Source organism: Halichoeres trimaculatus, unplaced genomic scaffold (genome assembly GCF_033239565.1).
Source record: "Halichoeres trimaculatus isolate MK-OKI-2021-1 unplaced genomic scaffold, fHalTri1.1 fHalTri1_scaffold_5, whole genome shotgun sequence".
In the NCBI taxonomy this organism is placed as follows: domain Eukaryota; kingdom Metazoa; phylum Chordata; class Actinopteri; order Labriformes; family Labridae; genus Halichoeres; species Halichoeres trimaculatus.
In genome coordinates this window covers 5755155-5770555 of record NW_027437183.1, presented here as the reverse complement: position 1 = coordinate 5770555, position 15401 = coordinate 5755155, and the positions used below count along the sequence as shown (strand labels likewise).

At 40.1% G+C, this 15401-nt stretch overlaps 1 protein-coding gene across 1 annotated transcript in view; it reads left to right on the top strand.

Annotated features, from left to right (window-relative positions):
• Positions 1 to 15401, top strand: part of fbxw8 (F-box and WD repeat domain containing 8) — a 30489-nt gene that overhangs the window by 921 nt on the left and 14167 nt on the right. Inside the window, exons 3-7 of the mRNA XM_074669601.1 lie at positions 898 to 1062; positions 1277 to 1365; positions 7707 to 7864; positions 7947 to 8143; positions 8240 to 8458. Coding sequence (XP_074525702.1) covers positions 898 to 1062; positions 1277 to 1365; positions 7707 to 7864; positions 7947 to 8143; positions 8240 to 8458 — 828 coding nt within the window. The remainder of the gene's footprint in view (positions 1 to 897; positions 1063 to 1276; positions 1366 to 7706; positions 7865 to 7946; positions 8144 to 8239; positions 8459 to 15401) is intronic.

The following is a 15401-nucleotide window of genomic DNA, read 5'->3' as shown; positions in this document are numbered from 1 at the left end:
AATATATTCATATTATTTTAATTTTACCTCCTTTGTCAGTTTATAAATCAGGAAGACAAGGAGGAAAACCACTCTTCAGTTAAATAAGATATAACTCATATATTTATTATACTAAATTGTCCCAATTTTCTTAATCGTAGTATTCAGTTTCCCAGAGTCATTTTACATTAATATTATTCTTCTGTTTCTCTAGATTGTGATTAATGTTAATTATTTTGTATGACATAGTTAAATCTTTTTTGGCACTATCCATCAGGACTCTGTCTCCTGACCAAGCGTTAACCCTTTGGAGCTTTGTTTTACTGGTGGACCAGGCTCTAGAAACTGGTGACACATACTACTTTTGGTTATTCTTATCAAAAAATTGCAAGCCTGAAATACAAGCAGTCTACATGAATAGGAAAATCTTTCAGTATTCTTTAACATTTTGGCTCATTGTAACTTTTGTGGCCACTGTACACTCTCTGCCTGGATGTAAATGCATCACAGTAAAGGTGTGTGTATCAGTAGGTTTGGTTATGGGTCTTTTTTTCTGAACGAGGTTGGTATGATGTCATCAGAAATAATGTATTGTTGAAAACTTAGTTAAAGGTAATGAGATGTTGTCTCATGGATTTTTTGTTTTGCTTTTCATGTTTTTCACAAGCTTTTACACCTCTTGGTTTGAGCTCCGCAATTACATTACCTCCACAAACTGCTGAGGCAAGCTTTATTACCTCATGTGACCTAAATGGCTTTAGATCACTAAATTACATTTTGTCCAGCAGGACAGCAGCACACAGCGCATGTGTCCGTCTGGCAGTCAGCCGGGCTCATTAAGCAAACATAAATCAAGTGATGCAAGCTGCTAATGTATGCTGACTCAATCCACAGTAACGCTGTCCAATCTCTTCGCAGGTGAGCCGGGTATGGAGAGCCCTTGCAGAGGACAGCGTCCTGTGGTACAAGATATGCAAAAAGGAGGGTTTTCACCAGGATGCCAGTGTGTCTGACTCCCCCTGCTGGAAGAGCACGCTGCGAGACTGCAGGAACTCAGCCAAAACTGTGTGCTCCAACTGGAAGGTGAGTCTAGGGCTCTGAGAAATCTGTTTTCCAAAGTACAACACCTGACCTGGATTATTTTTGTGGATATTCCTCCAAATCTTTATTTTTCTTTTTGATTTGAACTTATTTCGCATGAAATGTTACGTTACATAAAATGTTACAGCAGCTGTTTGAAAGTGTATTTGTATTGAGCATGGGCCCGTATTACAGTAGAGTCATATTCTCTGTGCAGAATCGAGTGGGATCCATCAGCCAGCTGCAGTTCGAGCTGGGGAAGGTTCTCTGTGATGTCAGCTCCTGTGACAACTTTGTACTGGCTGGGTGAGTTACAGAAGTGAGCATGAAGCTCTTTTCTATATGCAGTATAAACATTACAGCCACTGACAGGCTGAAGTGGATATAGGTGGGATGTTTTTAAGTCAGAAAGTGAACACTTTACCCTGAAGTTGATGTGTTATAAGCTGAAAGATTGGAGATGATGCGGTCTTGACAAAGACCTGTGATGGAGAGGTGACTGGGTCACTCCAAAACTTGCACTTCTTGTAAGGTTTTCCTGGTCTGCAGGACGGAAAATTTACAGGGTCATGGAAGACCAGAGCTTATGGGATAGAGGAGGGGTGGCTTGTGTTGTTGGATCTAAATGGACCTTGGAGGTCAAATCTAGCTTTCAATTGGAAGCCATATGATGACTGTGTCCAAATTTGTATTGAGTTTATTCTAAATTTTACCAAATTCTATTCATTTTATTTACTTAATTTATTTTTCTTACTTTTAATTTTGGTTGTATTTTTAATTCTTTCGTTATTTTGAAAGATGCCATAAAAATAAAGTTGAGTTGGGTTGGGAACCAATGAAGGGACACCTGGAGCTCAAATCACTGAAAAAGTAAATGCTTGTTCGAAAAGAAAGGCTACAAGAAAATACACTGTATCAGAGTTTGCTGCGTTCTGTTTTACCATCGGCAGGTGAAGCTCTTCCAATGTGGCGTTGATGCCTGGTGTTACCTCTGTTAGCCATGTCTGTGAATAGCATGATGCTACACTGCCTTCTGGTATTCCCTCTGTTGCTGGGTTAGTATTGCTAGCTTGCCCATATTATTAGAGATAGATCATACGTTCCCATTAATGATGGAAAGACAGGTCCATGTGTTCACTTCTTAGCTCACAACTAAGAACTAGCACATCGTCCTCACCTCCTTTTCTTAACCTTGTGGGAAACATCAGGCCTTGCACCAGTTAGCATTGACATGCTAAAGGCTGCTAACAGCTGATTTCACATGTAAACAATGCAGCCATGGTTACATGTAGGATCTCCAGACAAACATAGGAACAAAAATAGTAAAAATATCACTGAAGACAAAACCAGTTTGGTGTCCATGACCAACAAATGAACCATACAAAGTAATGACCCACTCCAAATATAAAGATGTGAAAAAGGTGAAAAAATCCCAAGAAATGGACATGGAAGAGAGAGTTCCTGCAACAGGCAGCCACAACCAACTGGGCGGTGCCTAGCAACAATGTGTAATAAATAAATAAATTATTATTATTACTAATAATAAATTATAAATAAATGTAAATGTGTAAAATTGAAAATTTTTGAGATTTTAGTATTAAACAAATTAATTTTTATAACCACATGCAGAAGAACCGAAAATTTGTACTATTTAGTACCAACACCGATTGCCAGGTAGCGGGTATCTGTACCAAATTATTTCAGATGTAAAAGGTTCCCATCCCTAAACATTTCTGAACACAATCACAGACTTATCTTTACATTGACTGTGGAAAAGGACAGAAACAGAAGGTATACAAATGAAACAACACTTTCTGGCAACAGTTTGGATGTCAGAATTTCCCAGTGTAAGTAAGTGACCGCTTTATTCTGAATTATTACCCTCTGTGAGCCAGCAGTGATGAAATTTAGCTAAATCTGTATTCAGATCTTATATTTCATGTCACTGATGAGGACATTTTAGTGCATTGTTGTGTCTGTTTACTCCGCCTGATGTCTTCACTGCTGGCAGATGTGCATGAGTGTGTGAATCACAGCCTCACTGAGCCAAACCTGCTGTTAAGTAAGTGAGACACTGATGGATTGTGATGAACCACAGGAGCTTGTTTGGTCTCGTGGGGGAGATGTGATTAGATTCCCCTCAGTCCTGCTGTGTCTCACTGGAAAAAAACAGTCTGTTTTTATCTTTTCATGTCGGCAGATGTCAGAGGAGTAAAGATGAAAGAGTCCAGATGGGGAAAAAAAGTGTCGGACAGTTTTTAAGCTTACTCCTGTATTCTTGTTTTGAAGCAGTGCTATTAACAATTTAACAGCATCAATAGTTTTCCCATTATCGGTGCTCAAAGGGTCGTTAAGGAAAGTGAAAGTCCCTTAATTCTTAAACAAGGAGAGGATCAATAGTCATAAAAAGTAATCAGAAAGTGATGCAATTGCGACCTGGAAATCTTGTTAGAAGAGCGCTGGAATGAGATTTGGTATTCACAATAGGGAAAATAAGTATTGAACGCGTCAACTTTTTCTCATTACATTTATTTCCAAAGCTGCAATTCAAACCAAATTTCTACCAGACATTAGTATTAACTCAAATAATCCACACATGAAAATAAATCACAATTTTGGGAATTAAGGATGATAACACAGGAATAAAGTATTGAACACACCATGGAAAGGCTGTATACTTTGGCAAGGAAATGCACCATACCACCTGAAATCTGTCAGTAATTATTACTTGAACTTCCAATTAGTGCAAACCAACATCAGCTGGGCTAGAGCAAATTGATGGTCCTATAAAAAAAGGTTGTTTTTTCACCAAGCAGTTAAATACCACACACCTCATGATGGGTAAAGGCAAAGAGCTCTCTGAAGATATTCGCAACCTGATTGTTGCTCAGCATCAGAATGGAACTGATTACAGACTTATATCAAAGCACCTGAATATTCCAGTCAGCACCGTTGGGGCCATTATTCACAAGTGGAAGAAGCACCATCTTTCCATCAACAGGCCATGCACAGGAGCTCCTTGCAAGATATCTGACCAGGGAGTCAAAAAGATAGTCAGAAGAGTACTCAACGAGCCAAGGACCACCCTGAAAGTGCTCCAGAAAGACTTGGAGGCAGCAGGTACAATTGTTACAGAGAAAACAATAGGCAATGCACTCTACCGCCATGGCCTCTGTGGACGCTCAGCCCTTAAGACTCCACTCCTCAAGAAAAGGCATGTTGAAGCTGGTTTGAAGTTTGCTAAACAGCATCTTGACAAGCCTGTAGAATACTGGGAGAATGTTGTCTGGTCAGATGAGACCGAAACTGAACTTTTGGGCTGTCATACTACAGACCATGTTTGGAGGAGAAATGTCACTGCACATCACCAAAAAAACACTACACCAACAGTGAAGTTTGGAGGTGGAAGCATCATGGCATGGGGTTGTTTCTCATCTCATGGTGTTGGCAAACTTCATATAACTGACGGAGCAATGAATGGAGCCATGTATGGGGAAATTCTTGATCTGAATCTGCTGCCATCCACCAGGATGATGAAGATGAGACGTGTGTAGAGGAATGGGCCAAAATCACACCTGAGCAGTGCAGGCGATTAGTTAAAACATACAAGAAGCATCTGGAAGCTGTCATTGCAAACAAATGCTTCTCTTCTAAGTATTAGTCTGAGTCTGATGAGTCTCAGTTAGTGTGTTCAATACTTTTTTCCTGTGTTATCACACTTAATCTCACATAATCATTATTTATGGACCTGAACATTGTGATTTCTTTTCATGTGTGGATTATTTGAGTTAATACCAATGTCTGGTAGAAATTTCGTTTGAATTGCATCTTTGGAAATAGATGTGGTGAGAAAGAAGTTGATGCGTTCAATACTTATTTTCCCCACTGTAGAAGGACCCGAGGAGATGTTGCCTCATTAACCCAAAACAGTCTGGGGGTCACACAGAGACCTAAAAGGCCAAATCTGTCAGGGCTCGCTTCAAGACTGTAGCAGAAAGTTTCCTCTGAAAGTTTTGACTGATTTATCTGGAGCGGATTCAGCGTTTTCATCCTGCTGATGAGACGCACCAATTAATCCGAAGTGTATTTTCCGTTTGTGTGTTTCCTGCCAAACCCACAGACACTCGAGCGGGGGCTCACATGTACACCCTCTGTCGCACTTGCTGTCATTGTGTCACACACTCTGGCTGCGAGGCGGGGACTTGCTCAGACATGATGGTATCTGTGGAGGTGGGAACATTGGCAGTTTGTCGTCTCCCACAGTGAGAGCTCCTTGACTTGGGCGAGGAGTGAACGGAGCAGAAGGGGGAGGGCTGTGTTGGTACTTAACGATCGGTTGGTAGAGCTTTGAACTTATAGAAAATAGCAGAAGTTCCTCTGAGTTTGTGATGGAAAAAGAAAGATGTCTGAATCCCCAAACATTCGTAAAATTTAAAAAAAGCATTATGAGCTTTCATTTAAAGCCCACATAAGAAGTTTTTCGCTGCTCATGAAACAGGCTAAAACAAACAACCATGCCTCTTTATGAGCTGTAAAGCAAACTAGACCACCAGAACAAATTCTGTTCTTTAATACTGCTTTTTGTTTTTGCTTAGCGGTCTTTAGTTGGTCCAAAACAGCACATGTCACCCAGCTGTTAATCTCTCTTCACTGGCTTCCAGTGGCAGCTCCAATCAAATTTAAAGCTCTTCTTCTGGCTTACAAAACATTAACAAGAATGGCTCTTTCCTACCTGGGGTCCCTCATCCAGGTCTACACTCCTTCTGGTCCTCTACGCTCTGCTTGTGAAAGACGCCTGATGCTCCCAGCCCAGTGCGGCTCCAAATCTCTAGCCAGACTCTTCTCCTCTGCCTTACCCAAATGGTGGAATGAATTACCTAACTCAGAGTTCATTTCTACTTAAAGAGATTTCTGAAGACTCATGTGTTCAGGGAACACTTAGGCCCTTAATCTGAGCCTTCTCCTCTTTGTCCTCAGGGGTAGAATGAGTCAGAAGGTCTAAGACACAGCTGTTAGTGAATATTAAGCGCTGGACATTGAATGTTGTTGAAGGTTGAAAAATATTGTTGCAGTGATTAATTGTGGTACGTTATGGACATATAATTCTACATAGGGATTTTTTTTATTATCATTTTTTTATTTTTAGATTTATTTAAGCTGAATGAGTGAAGAGCTCTTGCTACTGTTAAAAGACAGCTCAACAGTATTGCAGCAACTTCTGCTGTGACATCTTGAGTGTTTCGGGCAAATGCACGTTCGGCCTCTTTCTGCTGACTGCTAGTTTATCTGTGTCTCTTTATAAGCATGGGATAAGAAGCTGAAGATCTCAGGTGATACACAGCAAAAAACTGAAATCTTATGAAGTGTTTTTTTGTCTTTTTTTTTTAAGTCAAAATTGTGTTATTAGACTCAGTATTAGCCACATTCACCAGAACAGCCCAGAAAAGTTTCTTATTTCAAGTTATTTTAAGACAAAAATGAGCTCTGAATTTCTTGGAACAAGAGAAAAGTTACTCATATTAAGACATTATTTAAGTTTCAAGCAAATTTTCCAGCAAACTTTTCTTGTTCCATTTGCAGATTTTTGTTTTACTTGTTAGAAGCAATTCAGACCTATTTTTTTCTTTAAACAACTTGAAACAAGACATTTTTCTTGACTGATAAGGTGAACATGGCTCATATTGAGTATAACGAGACATTTTTTACTTAAAATAAGCTAAAACACTTCATAATATTTCAGCTTTTTGCAGTGCAACTCTCTCTTGATGAGAGTGGTTGATGGTGCTCATGGGAAACAGAGTCTTTATCCTTTATCTTTTATTCCTCAGTCCATTTTAACGAGTCATGGAGGAGTCATAGATTGTAGAAAGATACAAAAAAGTTTTCCAAAGGCCCAAATAATATCCTCATGGCATGTTCTCCAATGAATAAAAGGTACAAAAAGTTTTTTTTCTACTTTTTTTTACGGTAAAACTTAGAAAATGTTTCTAAATGACTCAAATCAATGATCAAAAAACCCTTAGTTAGCAGTTTTAGGCATGTAACAGGTGTGCTTACAGGCTCTCAGCTTTACTTTTCTGTGAAATCACAGCATTTGTTGTTTAATGTGATGCTTAATTGCATATATTTGGTCAGAGAAACAAATAATCTCCAGAATTCATTCAGGACATAACATCTTCTCTTCAGATGCAGAAAGATTGTCACATCAGTTGCTGGAAGTTTATTTCAGGTATTTCTGTGAATCTGAAAATAAAGTCTAAAGGAATCTGTTGCATTTATGAATACTTGGATTTGCAAAGTAGAGAAATGTTTCAGTTTTTAAAACTGTGTACAAATTATGTAAACTTGGAGCGTTTGATGCGACATGTTCCGCCTTGTTCCGCCCAAACAACACCCCTGTAATCCTGGAAAGATCATGCAACAAAGACTCAGGAAAACAAAATAACAGCAAGTCAGAAAGGTGTGAGAGGGGGAATGATTCAGTGGTGAGAAGGTGACGTCAGGTATTCTCGAAAAGACAAAGTTCACTGAGTGCGATGGAGAACACGCGGCTCTGCAGACATCACTTTCATGTGCCTTTTTAATATCAACAAATATTAAATACATCACATCTATACCTTGATTTTTTGGGCTTGTTTGGACTCCAGGTACACGTCTGGAGATGTGAGGCTGTGGGACACGCTGCACTGGGACTCAACAGCCTCTTACCTGAAGACAAACAGCCTGTCAGCGAACTCTGAACCCAGACCACATGTCAGACACGTCCAGGTCAACGGCACAGTGGCTGCTGCTGCTTATGAAGACGGTGGGTGCTTTTCATAGGGAAATTCTGACATTTAAATGTTAAATTATTGCTTTTGGAAAGAGCTGAGTGACTCTGGTTACAGGTTGTGTGGACCTGTGGAGCACAGAGACAGGAGGAGAGCCGATCCACCACTACCAGACTCCGGGGTGCATCCAGGCTCTGGCTCTGAGCCCTGACAGCCCCGTCCTGTGCTCAGCCGCTGGGCCTGATGTTCGGCTGGACCGCGCTGATGATCCAGGCTACTGGAGGACGCTCTGCCAGACTCAGCTGCCCAAGTCTGTGAGTCAAAGTTCTGGGTTTATTTCACGTGAAACTGAGGCTGAAACCCATAATTCCTTGCTGTTAACATCATCTGTAACCTGGCTCCCATTGCAGGTAGAGGGTCTGGTTTTGGTGCCAGGCAGGGGGCAGCAGCGCCCGCTGGCTGTGCTGTCAGCAGGAGAGACCGTGTACCTGTTGGACCCCTGGGAGGAGGAACCACAGATGCTTCACTCAGTCTACGGTCATCCTGTTACCTGCCTGGACGCCTCAGACTCTCAGGTTGCATTTGGAGTGAAGCGCTCAGGGTGGGCCATGCATGATGGAGGGAACAAGGTGAGTTCTGCACTGAAACAGAAAAAGCCACTTTTGATTGCAGATGTCACTATGATCACAGCCAAACAGATCGCCCTCATGGTGCTTTTAAGATCATAAGGTAAACCCTGACAGAAAATCAAAACACAGTGAGCTGATCATTTGAACAAGAATCTTAAAAAAGCAGCTGTGTTTAAAGTTCATGTTATGCTACCTTCCACAAATCCATGTCATCACTGTCCACTCGGAGAAAAACAAGCCTGTGTATGAAAAAAGAACAGCGATCTTGAATTTGCATGTTAATGGGACTGATGGAGCGGTTTCAAGGCCTCTTTTGTGTCCTGATTTTAGATGTAGTCATAAAAAATGTTACCCTGACATTAGTAATTAAAAATGAAAAGCTCCCACATGAGGAAACAAGGTCACATGTGCTCTCAAACAGGCTCGTAATGAAAAAAAGGGTTAATAATGTGGTTTGATGAAATGGAGGGATGATGATGATGATGGAGAGGACAGAGGTTCTGGCTTTGGGCCACCTTCAGAGATGGTTTTTTGCTATGGGCAACGTGGGCAGTCTATCTGAGGACACACAAGCGCCCACAAGAAGAAAAAAAAAAAGAAAAAGAGTGTTCCGCACTAACTCATTTCCAGGTGGAGTGGGTGCTGGGGCGCCTCTATCATTACTTCAACTTGTCACACCAGCGTCTCTCTGGACTCGCTACCATCAGCATTAATAACACAATTGCACAATAAATTTCATATGATGATCTAATTGATGATTTTGTATCAAAAAAGGCAAGCAAAGTCAGGTTTTACATTTCACTTCATACCTGTACTTTCATGTGGCCAAGCACAGCTTCATAGCTACCTTCACCTTCTTCAGGGATTTTCAAAGCATAGGTTTGACCCTGGATTTAATTATTCAAATTATCCAAGCTAATCCATGTATAAAATAGTATTTGTTATTTATTTTATCTTATTCATTCATGTTAGGGGGGTTAAGAATTTTTGCAATTTAGATTAGTGTTTCCATAGTGTATTCTATTTATTAATGTTATTTTTTGTGTGATGAGGAATTTCTCACTATTCATGTTAACTTTTGGATTAAAAAAAAAGAAAAAAAAAAAATGTATATAGACATATATTTATATATATACAACTTGCTACTACCTGAGTTTGGTCTATATTGACATGATAGCATCACACAGTTGCTGCAGATTTGTCGTCTGAACATCCATGATGAGAATCTCCCGTTCCACCACATCCCATAGGTGCTCAATTGGATTGAGATCTGGGGACTGTGGAGGACATTTGAGTACAGGGAACTCATTGTCATGTTGAAGAAAGCAGTCTGAGATGATTCCAGCTTTATGACATGGAGTGTTATCCTGCTGGAAGTAACCATCAGAAGATGGGTACACTGTGCTCATAAAGGGATGGACATGGTCAGCAACAATACTCAGGTAGGCTGTGGACTTTAAACCATGCTCAGTTGGTACTAAGGGGCCCAAAGTGTGCCAAGAAAATATCCCCCACACCATTACACCAGCAGCAGCTGCCTGAACCGTTGATACAAGGCAGGATGGATCCATGCTTTCATGTTGTTGAGGCCAAATTCTGACCCTACCATCTGAATGTGGAGCAGAAATCCAGACTCATCAGACCAGGCAACGTTTTTCCAATCTTCTATTGTCCAGTTTTGGTGTTGCTGTGTGAATTGTAGCCTCAGTTTCCTGTTCTTAGCTGACAGGAGGGTCACCCGGTGTGGTCTTCTGCTGCTGTAGCCCATCTGCCTCAAGGTTGGACGTGTTGTGTGTTCAGAGATGCTCTTCTGCAGACCTCGGTTGTAACCAGTGGTTATTTGAGTTACTGTTGCCTTTCTATCAGCTCCAACCAGTCTGTCCATTCTCCTCTGACCTCTGGCATCAACAAGGCATTTTGTCCCACAGAACCGCTGCTCACTGGATATTTTCTCTTTTTGTGACCATTCTCTGTAAACCCTAGAGATGGTTGTGGGTTAAAATCCCAGTAGATCAGCAGTTTCTGAAATACTCAGACCAGCCCCTCCGGCACCAACAACCATGCCACGTTCAAAGTCCCTTAAATCACCTTTCTTCCCCATTTTGATGCTCAGTTTGAACTGCAGCAGATCGTCTTGACCATGTCTACATGCCCAAATGCATTGAGTTGCTGCCATGTGATTGGCTGATTAGAAATTTGTGTTGACCAGCAGTTGGACAGGTGTGCCTAACAAAGTATCCGGTGAGTGTATGTTTTTTTATTTTTTTATACATTGGTCAGCTCGCGGACTGGTTTTTAGAGTCTAGGTTCCAAGAGGGGGGATGGTTCACCCAGGGCACAAAAGTAGCCAGGACCGCCCCTGGTCACCATCACATGCTGAAATACGACAGTGTCAGTCTGAAAGTAGACATTTAATTTTCTTTCATGCTAGGTTTGTTCTACTGATCTTTTTCTTTTGATATCGAAGAGCCAGCCTCTCCTGATACGTCTCGTCTGTGTAAATGTAAACGTGGTCTCTTGACGGTGTGATCACTATTACTCCATGTCCCTTCAGACCTCTTGACTCCTCTCAGTAATAGATGTGATGTACCTGAGGAGTGTTTGTTTATAGAACAAATACAACTCTTAAATAGCTCCAAACCCCTTGTCAGACTCAGCTTCTAATTGCTGCGGCCTTTAAGGGCACTTTGAAAAACCGCTGTTCCCTGAGCTGCGTCTGTTTGCGTCTAATAATACAGTGTTTCTAATGACCCGCGCACTAATTGACTCTTCAGCCTTTACTTAGAAAAGTACAAAGAGCCAGGAGACCAACTATTCTGCAGGGATCAGGAGGTAGATATGACTTCAAGTTCACATCATCATGTTTTTCTATCAGGCAAATTATAATTAAGCCTAAAATCTCAGATGTGAGTTGCCATAGAGACTGGACATCTGCTTGTACCATGCAGGCATATTGTGTGTGTTTGCAGCGCTCTGTTTGTGATGGACAGGTTTTTGGCAAAACGTCTCTAGTGACATCATCGGGCTGTAAGAGAGGAACAGCTGACACACTGTAGAGCGGATTCAGAGGTAGCGCTAAAGCACCACACAGTGGAGCAGGGAGGGAGCAGCAGTGAAGGAGGAAACTCATATGCTCCTGTTGAAGGACCCTGTCAGTTTTTTAGATGTGTTTTTTACCTGTGGCCCTGAAGACTTTGAGTAAATACATGTCTCATCTACCAACGGATTGTTGCAATGTCCAATTCAGGAAAAGAGAAATCAAGTCACATTACAAGTCCTTTCTATCCTTGATCAAATAGAAAATCATATCCTCACCCTATTAAAACAATGACCAAAGTTGTCTTTTTAACAAAAATGAGTTTTTGGCTTAAATCATCTCTTGATTATGCTGGTCATCTCTGGTAAAATTGTTTAAATCTTTCGCTAAAAGGATCATACTCTTTATGCCCTATAGGAAAATGGCCTATGTCAAGAATGTGACTTAAGCCAGCTTAAGTCAAAAATTGGGATTATTTAGGATCAAGTGTGTGACTTGGGCAACTAAACAAGCTTTTATGATGCTGCTGCTTCAAGAAGAAACAGAAACTTAAGTGCAAAAAAAAGCTGTGAACATGATTCTTGAATCTACTGGTGAGTGATTAGGTTTACTGACACAAAGGCTAGGGTACAATGTTGTGTAGTAATTAAGTCAAAGTTTCACAAGTTATAGTTTACAAAGTTTACAAAGTTTACAAATTCAGCTACTTCTAGCTAGCTACCTATTCCTGGCTAACCCACTTATTTCTGTAACCAAACATAAATGAGCACAAGCTAATAATCCCCCTCAAAGTTTTAAATTAAAGAAATGTTTTTGCTTCTTGGTAGAAGATGTATGAGTATGCCTACTCAGCGTCTGATTGACCTGACATTTGTTCAATTTAGCTTGGAGTTAATTTAGTTTTGAGTTTGTTTTATGGAATTAAAGGACAGTTAATGGTCAGGTTTTAAAAAGTTGTCAAAACTGGATGTTGGAAATGGGTTAAGTTCAATAAAAACCCAGCAAAGAAGACCTGGAGAAGTGAGGAAAGGGACTGCCTCCTGACCAACTTGATTTACTTGACATTTGTTTAATTTAACTCAGGATAATTCAGTTCTGAGTTTGCACTATAGAATGAAAGGGCAGTTTAAGCCAGGTTTAAAGTTGACCTGAGTCACTTTATTCTTTAATGTTACATGATTAACACACCATGTTCTCTGCATTTCAAGAGTCATCTACTGTGAAGGCCCTTTTGATTGAAATGATTAGTATCATATGCTCTGTATTTGGTAAAGTTTTTTAGTTTTTTTTTCCCAAAAACTTGAAATATGACTTAGGCCACTGTTTAAATAAGGTGATGATATGAAGGTGCATAGTGATACGAAGTGACAAGAAAAATTTACAAGAAAATGTGCTTGAAACTGGAATAATGTCTTAATATAAGTAAATTTTCTCCTGTTCCATTGGCAGATTTTTTCTTTTACTTGTTTTAAGCAATTCAGACCTCATTTTTTCTCTTTTTGTCTTTAAACAACTTGAAACAGGACATTTTTTTTCTGGACTGGGCAGGTGAGTTTGGCATGTTTTATGTCTAAAAGTACATTTTCTACAGAAAATAAGACAAAACACCTGATAAGATTTCCATTTTTTTGCAGTGTGTACTTGATCTTATTTCTAAACACTGACGATTGTGATTTAACAAATGCCCCCAAACGCAAATGGTGAAGCATCTTTACAACACACAAGTCTCTTCTTCTGTAGAGCCCCATGCATCTCAAAATCTGTTTTAGTGTACGCATCATGATATCATCTACAGTAAACCCATGCATTGACCTCAATTAAATTGAATCAATACTTTAAGTTTACAATACAGTAATCATGTTTCAACGCAAAACTTTTCACATTATAACGTGATACTACTGACTTTTTTTTCTGGAGCGGCAGCAACATGAAGATCAAAAAGAGGAGAAAAATATGAGAAAGAGAATAGACGTTAGAAATTGAATTCTGTAGTAGTTTTTCTTATTTTTACAGAAATCTGAAGATGGCCTTTGAGAACTATTTGTGATGTTGCTTAGAAAAACCACATGATTGAAATTGTCTTCAGAATAAAGGCAGCTAACCTCAGACTCTCAATCCAGCTGAAACGTTCATTCTCAACTGAAGCCGCCATTCTTCCACAGTGAAAAAAAAAGCCAATGTTTCTTACCTCCTAAACTACTTTTTTTTTTTTTTATTTCTTTGTTATTTCAGAACTGAATCACAGAAAGTCTTTGAAACTTTCCTGCTTTCCACAGCGTGCCTCCTGAATTCATTATTAACCTGCTCTTCTTTCCAATTAAAGTATTTCGCAAATTTAATTAACCTTCTGCTCCTCTAACAAGAGTTTCAAACAGTCAGGGAGACAAAGCACGGATTGGCTGAAACCTTTTTCCCCCACATTTGAGTCAGAAAACATATGCTTCATTAAAATCTGTCAGAATTCATGGAAGAAGTCATGTCACACCTTTTTGTCTCACAGGAGAGCGACACGTTTTCATTAACAGGAGCGTGAACACAACAACACTTTGAGATTTTTATGGTAATGGCTGAGTTTAGTTTAGTTTAGTTTTTAAACTCTAACAGGTTGAAGCACAGAGGCTGCTTTGTTCCCTTTTAAATCAGATTCTTTATCATATTCTGGAGCACGTTATCATTCAGCTGGTGGCTTTGTCTTTGCACTTTTTATGTTTGTGTGTGTGTGTGGTCGGAGCCAGTCTCCAGATCCTCATTACTACGTGCCGCCTTCTTGCCAGTGGACTGGGGGGCACCCAGGCAGGCACCCAGCTCATGGCTGGGCATTCAGCACAAGCTGGCATCTCCACTGGCAAAGTGTCCGTCCACTACAGCCCATCGACCACCAAGCTCAGAGCAGGAGAGCCGTCTGAAAAGCTGTCAGCCTCTCGCTGCTTTGAGTCGAGAGGGCTGGATGGATGAGGGCAAGTTTTCATGTTTGGTCTTTTTGGAGAAAGATGGAGAAATTAAGGAGGAATAGAAGTTCTGCCACAGATTAGCCAACAAGGGTCATTCAGTTTGGAAAACCATGACAATATCAGCTAAGGCTGGCACGATATGCTATTCTTATGATTCTATTCTGTTACGATTTTTCAGGTGCTGATTTGATTTAAATTGCAATTCTTTGATGTTTACGATTTTTAGTTTTCTTTTTTAACACCAGACCATGTGAAAAAGTTAAATGATGAGCCATGTTTTCATATAAAATGCACATCATGTGAGCCAGAAAGAAATATAAATCAATTTTTTGACAAAGAATCCTGGTTTTGATATCGACAAACAAAAAATCTCCATGTATTGTATAACTATTTTGTCTGTGCAGACGTATAAAGTATGATTTTGATAAAGAATCGATCGATACGGTATACGGTATATGATGATATCCCACTTTATGGCATGCTAGAAGTCAAGATCAGTGGTCAAGGGGTCTCAAAACATTGATAGTGGGGCCACTAAATGGCTCCCAACATCAAAACTATTAAAAGACAATTATGCACTTATTTTCGCAACTCTTCTGTGTCAGTTGGGATAACTAACCTCTTTTAACTCCTGTTGTGGCTGTATTTCCGTTGTGCTGTGGCTTTTGCAAGTCATTTGACACACACCGGCCACCGTAGTTTGAGGTGCAAACAGAAACTGTTAAGACTGTTTGGTCTATTTCTCACATTTCGTTGTGGAAGACCCCCTTGGTGAATAAACCAGGATAACGAGGGTATCAGTGGAAGCAGATAAGATTAGTAAACTCAGAAATGTGTGCACATAGGTACTCTAATTTTCTACCAATTTGCTTAATTAAGCATTTGTGGCCTTTTTGTTTTTGTCTGTTTCTGGATTGGCTTGTTAGTGTATTCACATGGCAGGGGGTTTGTTGGA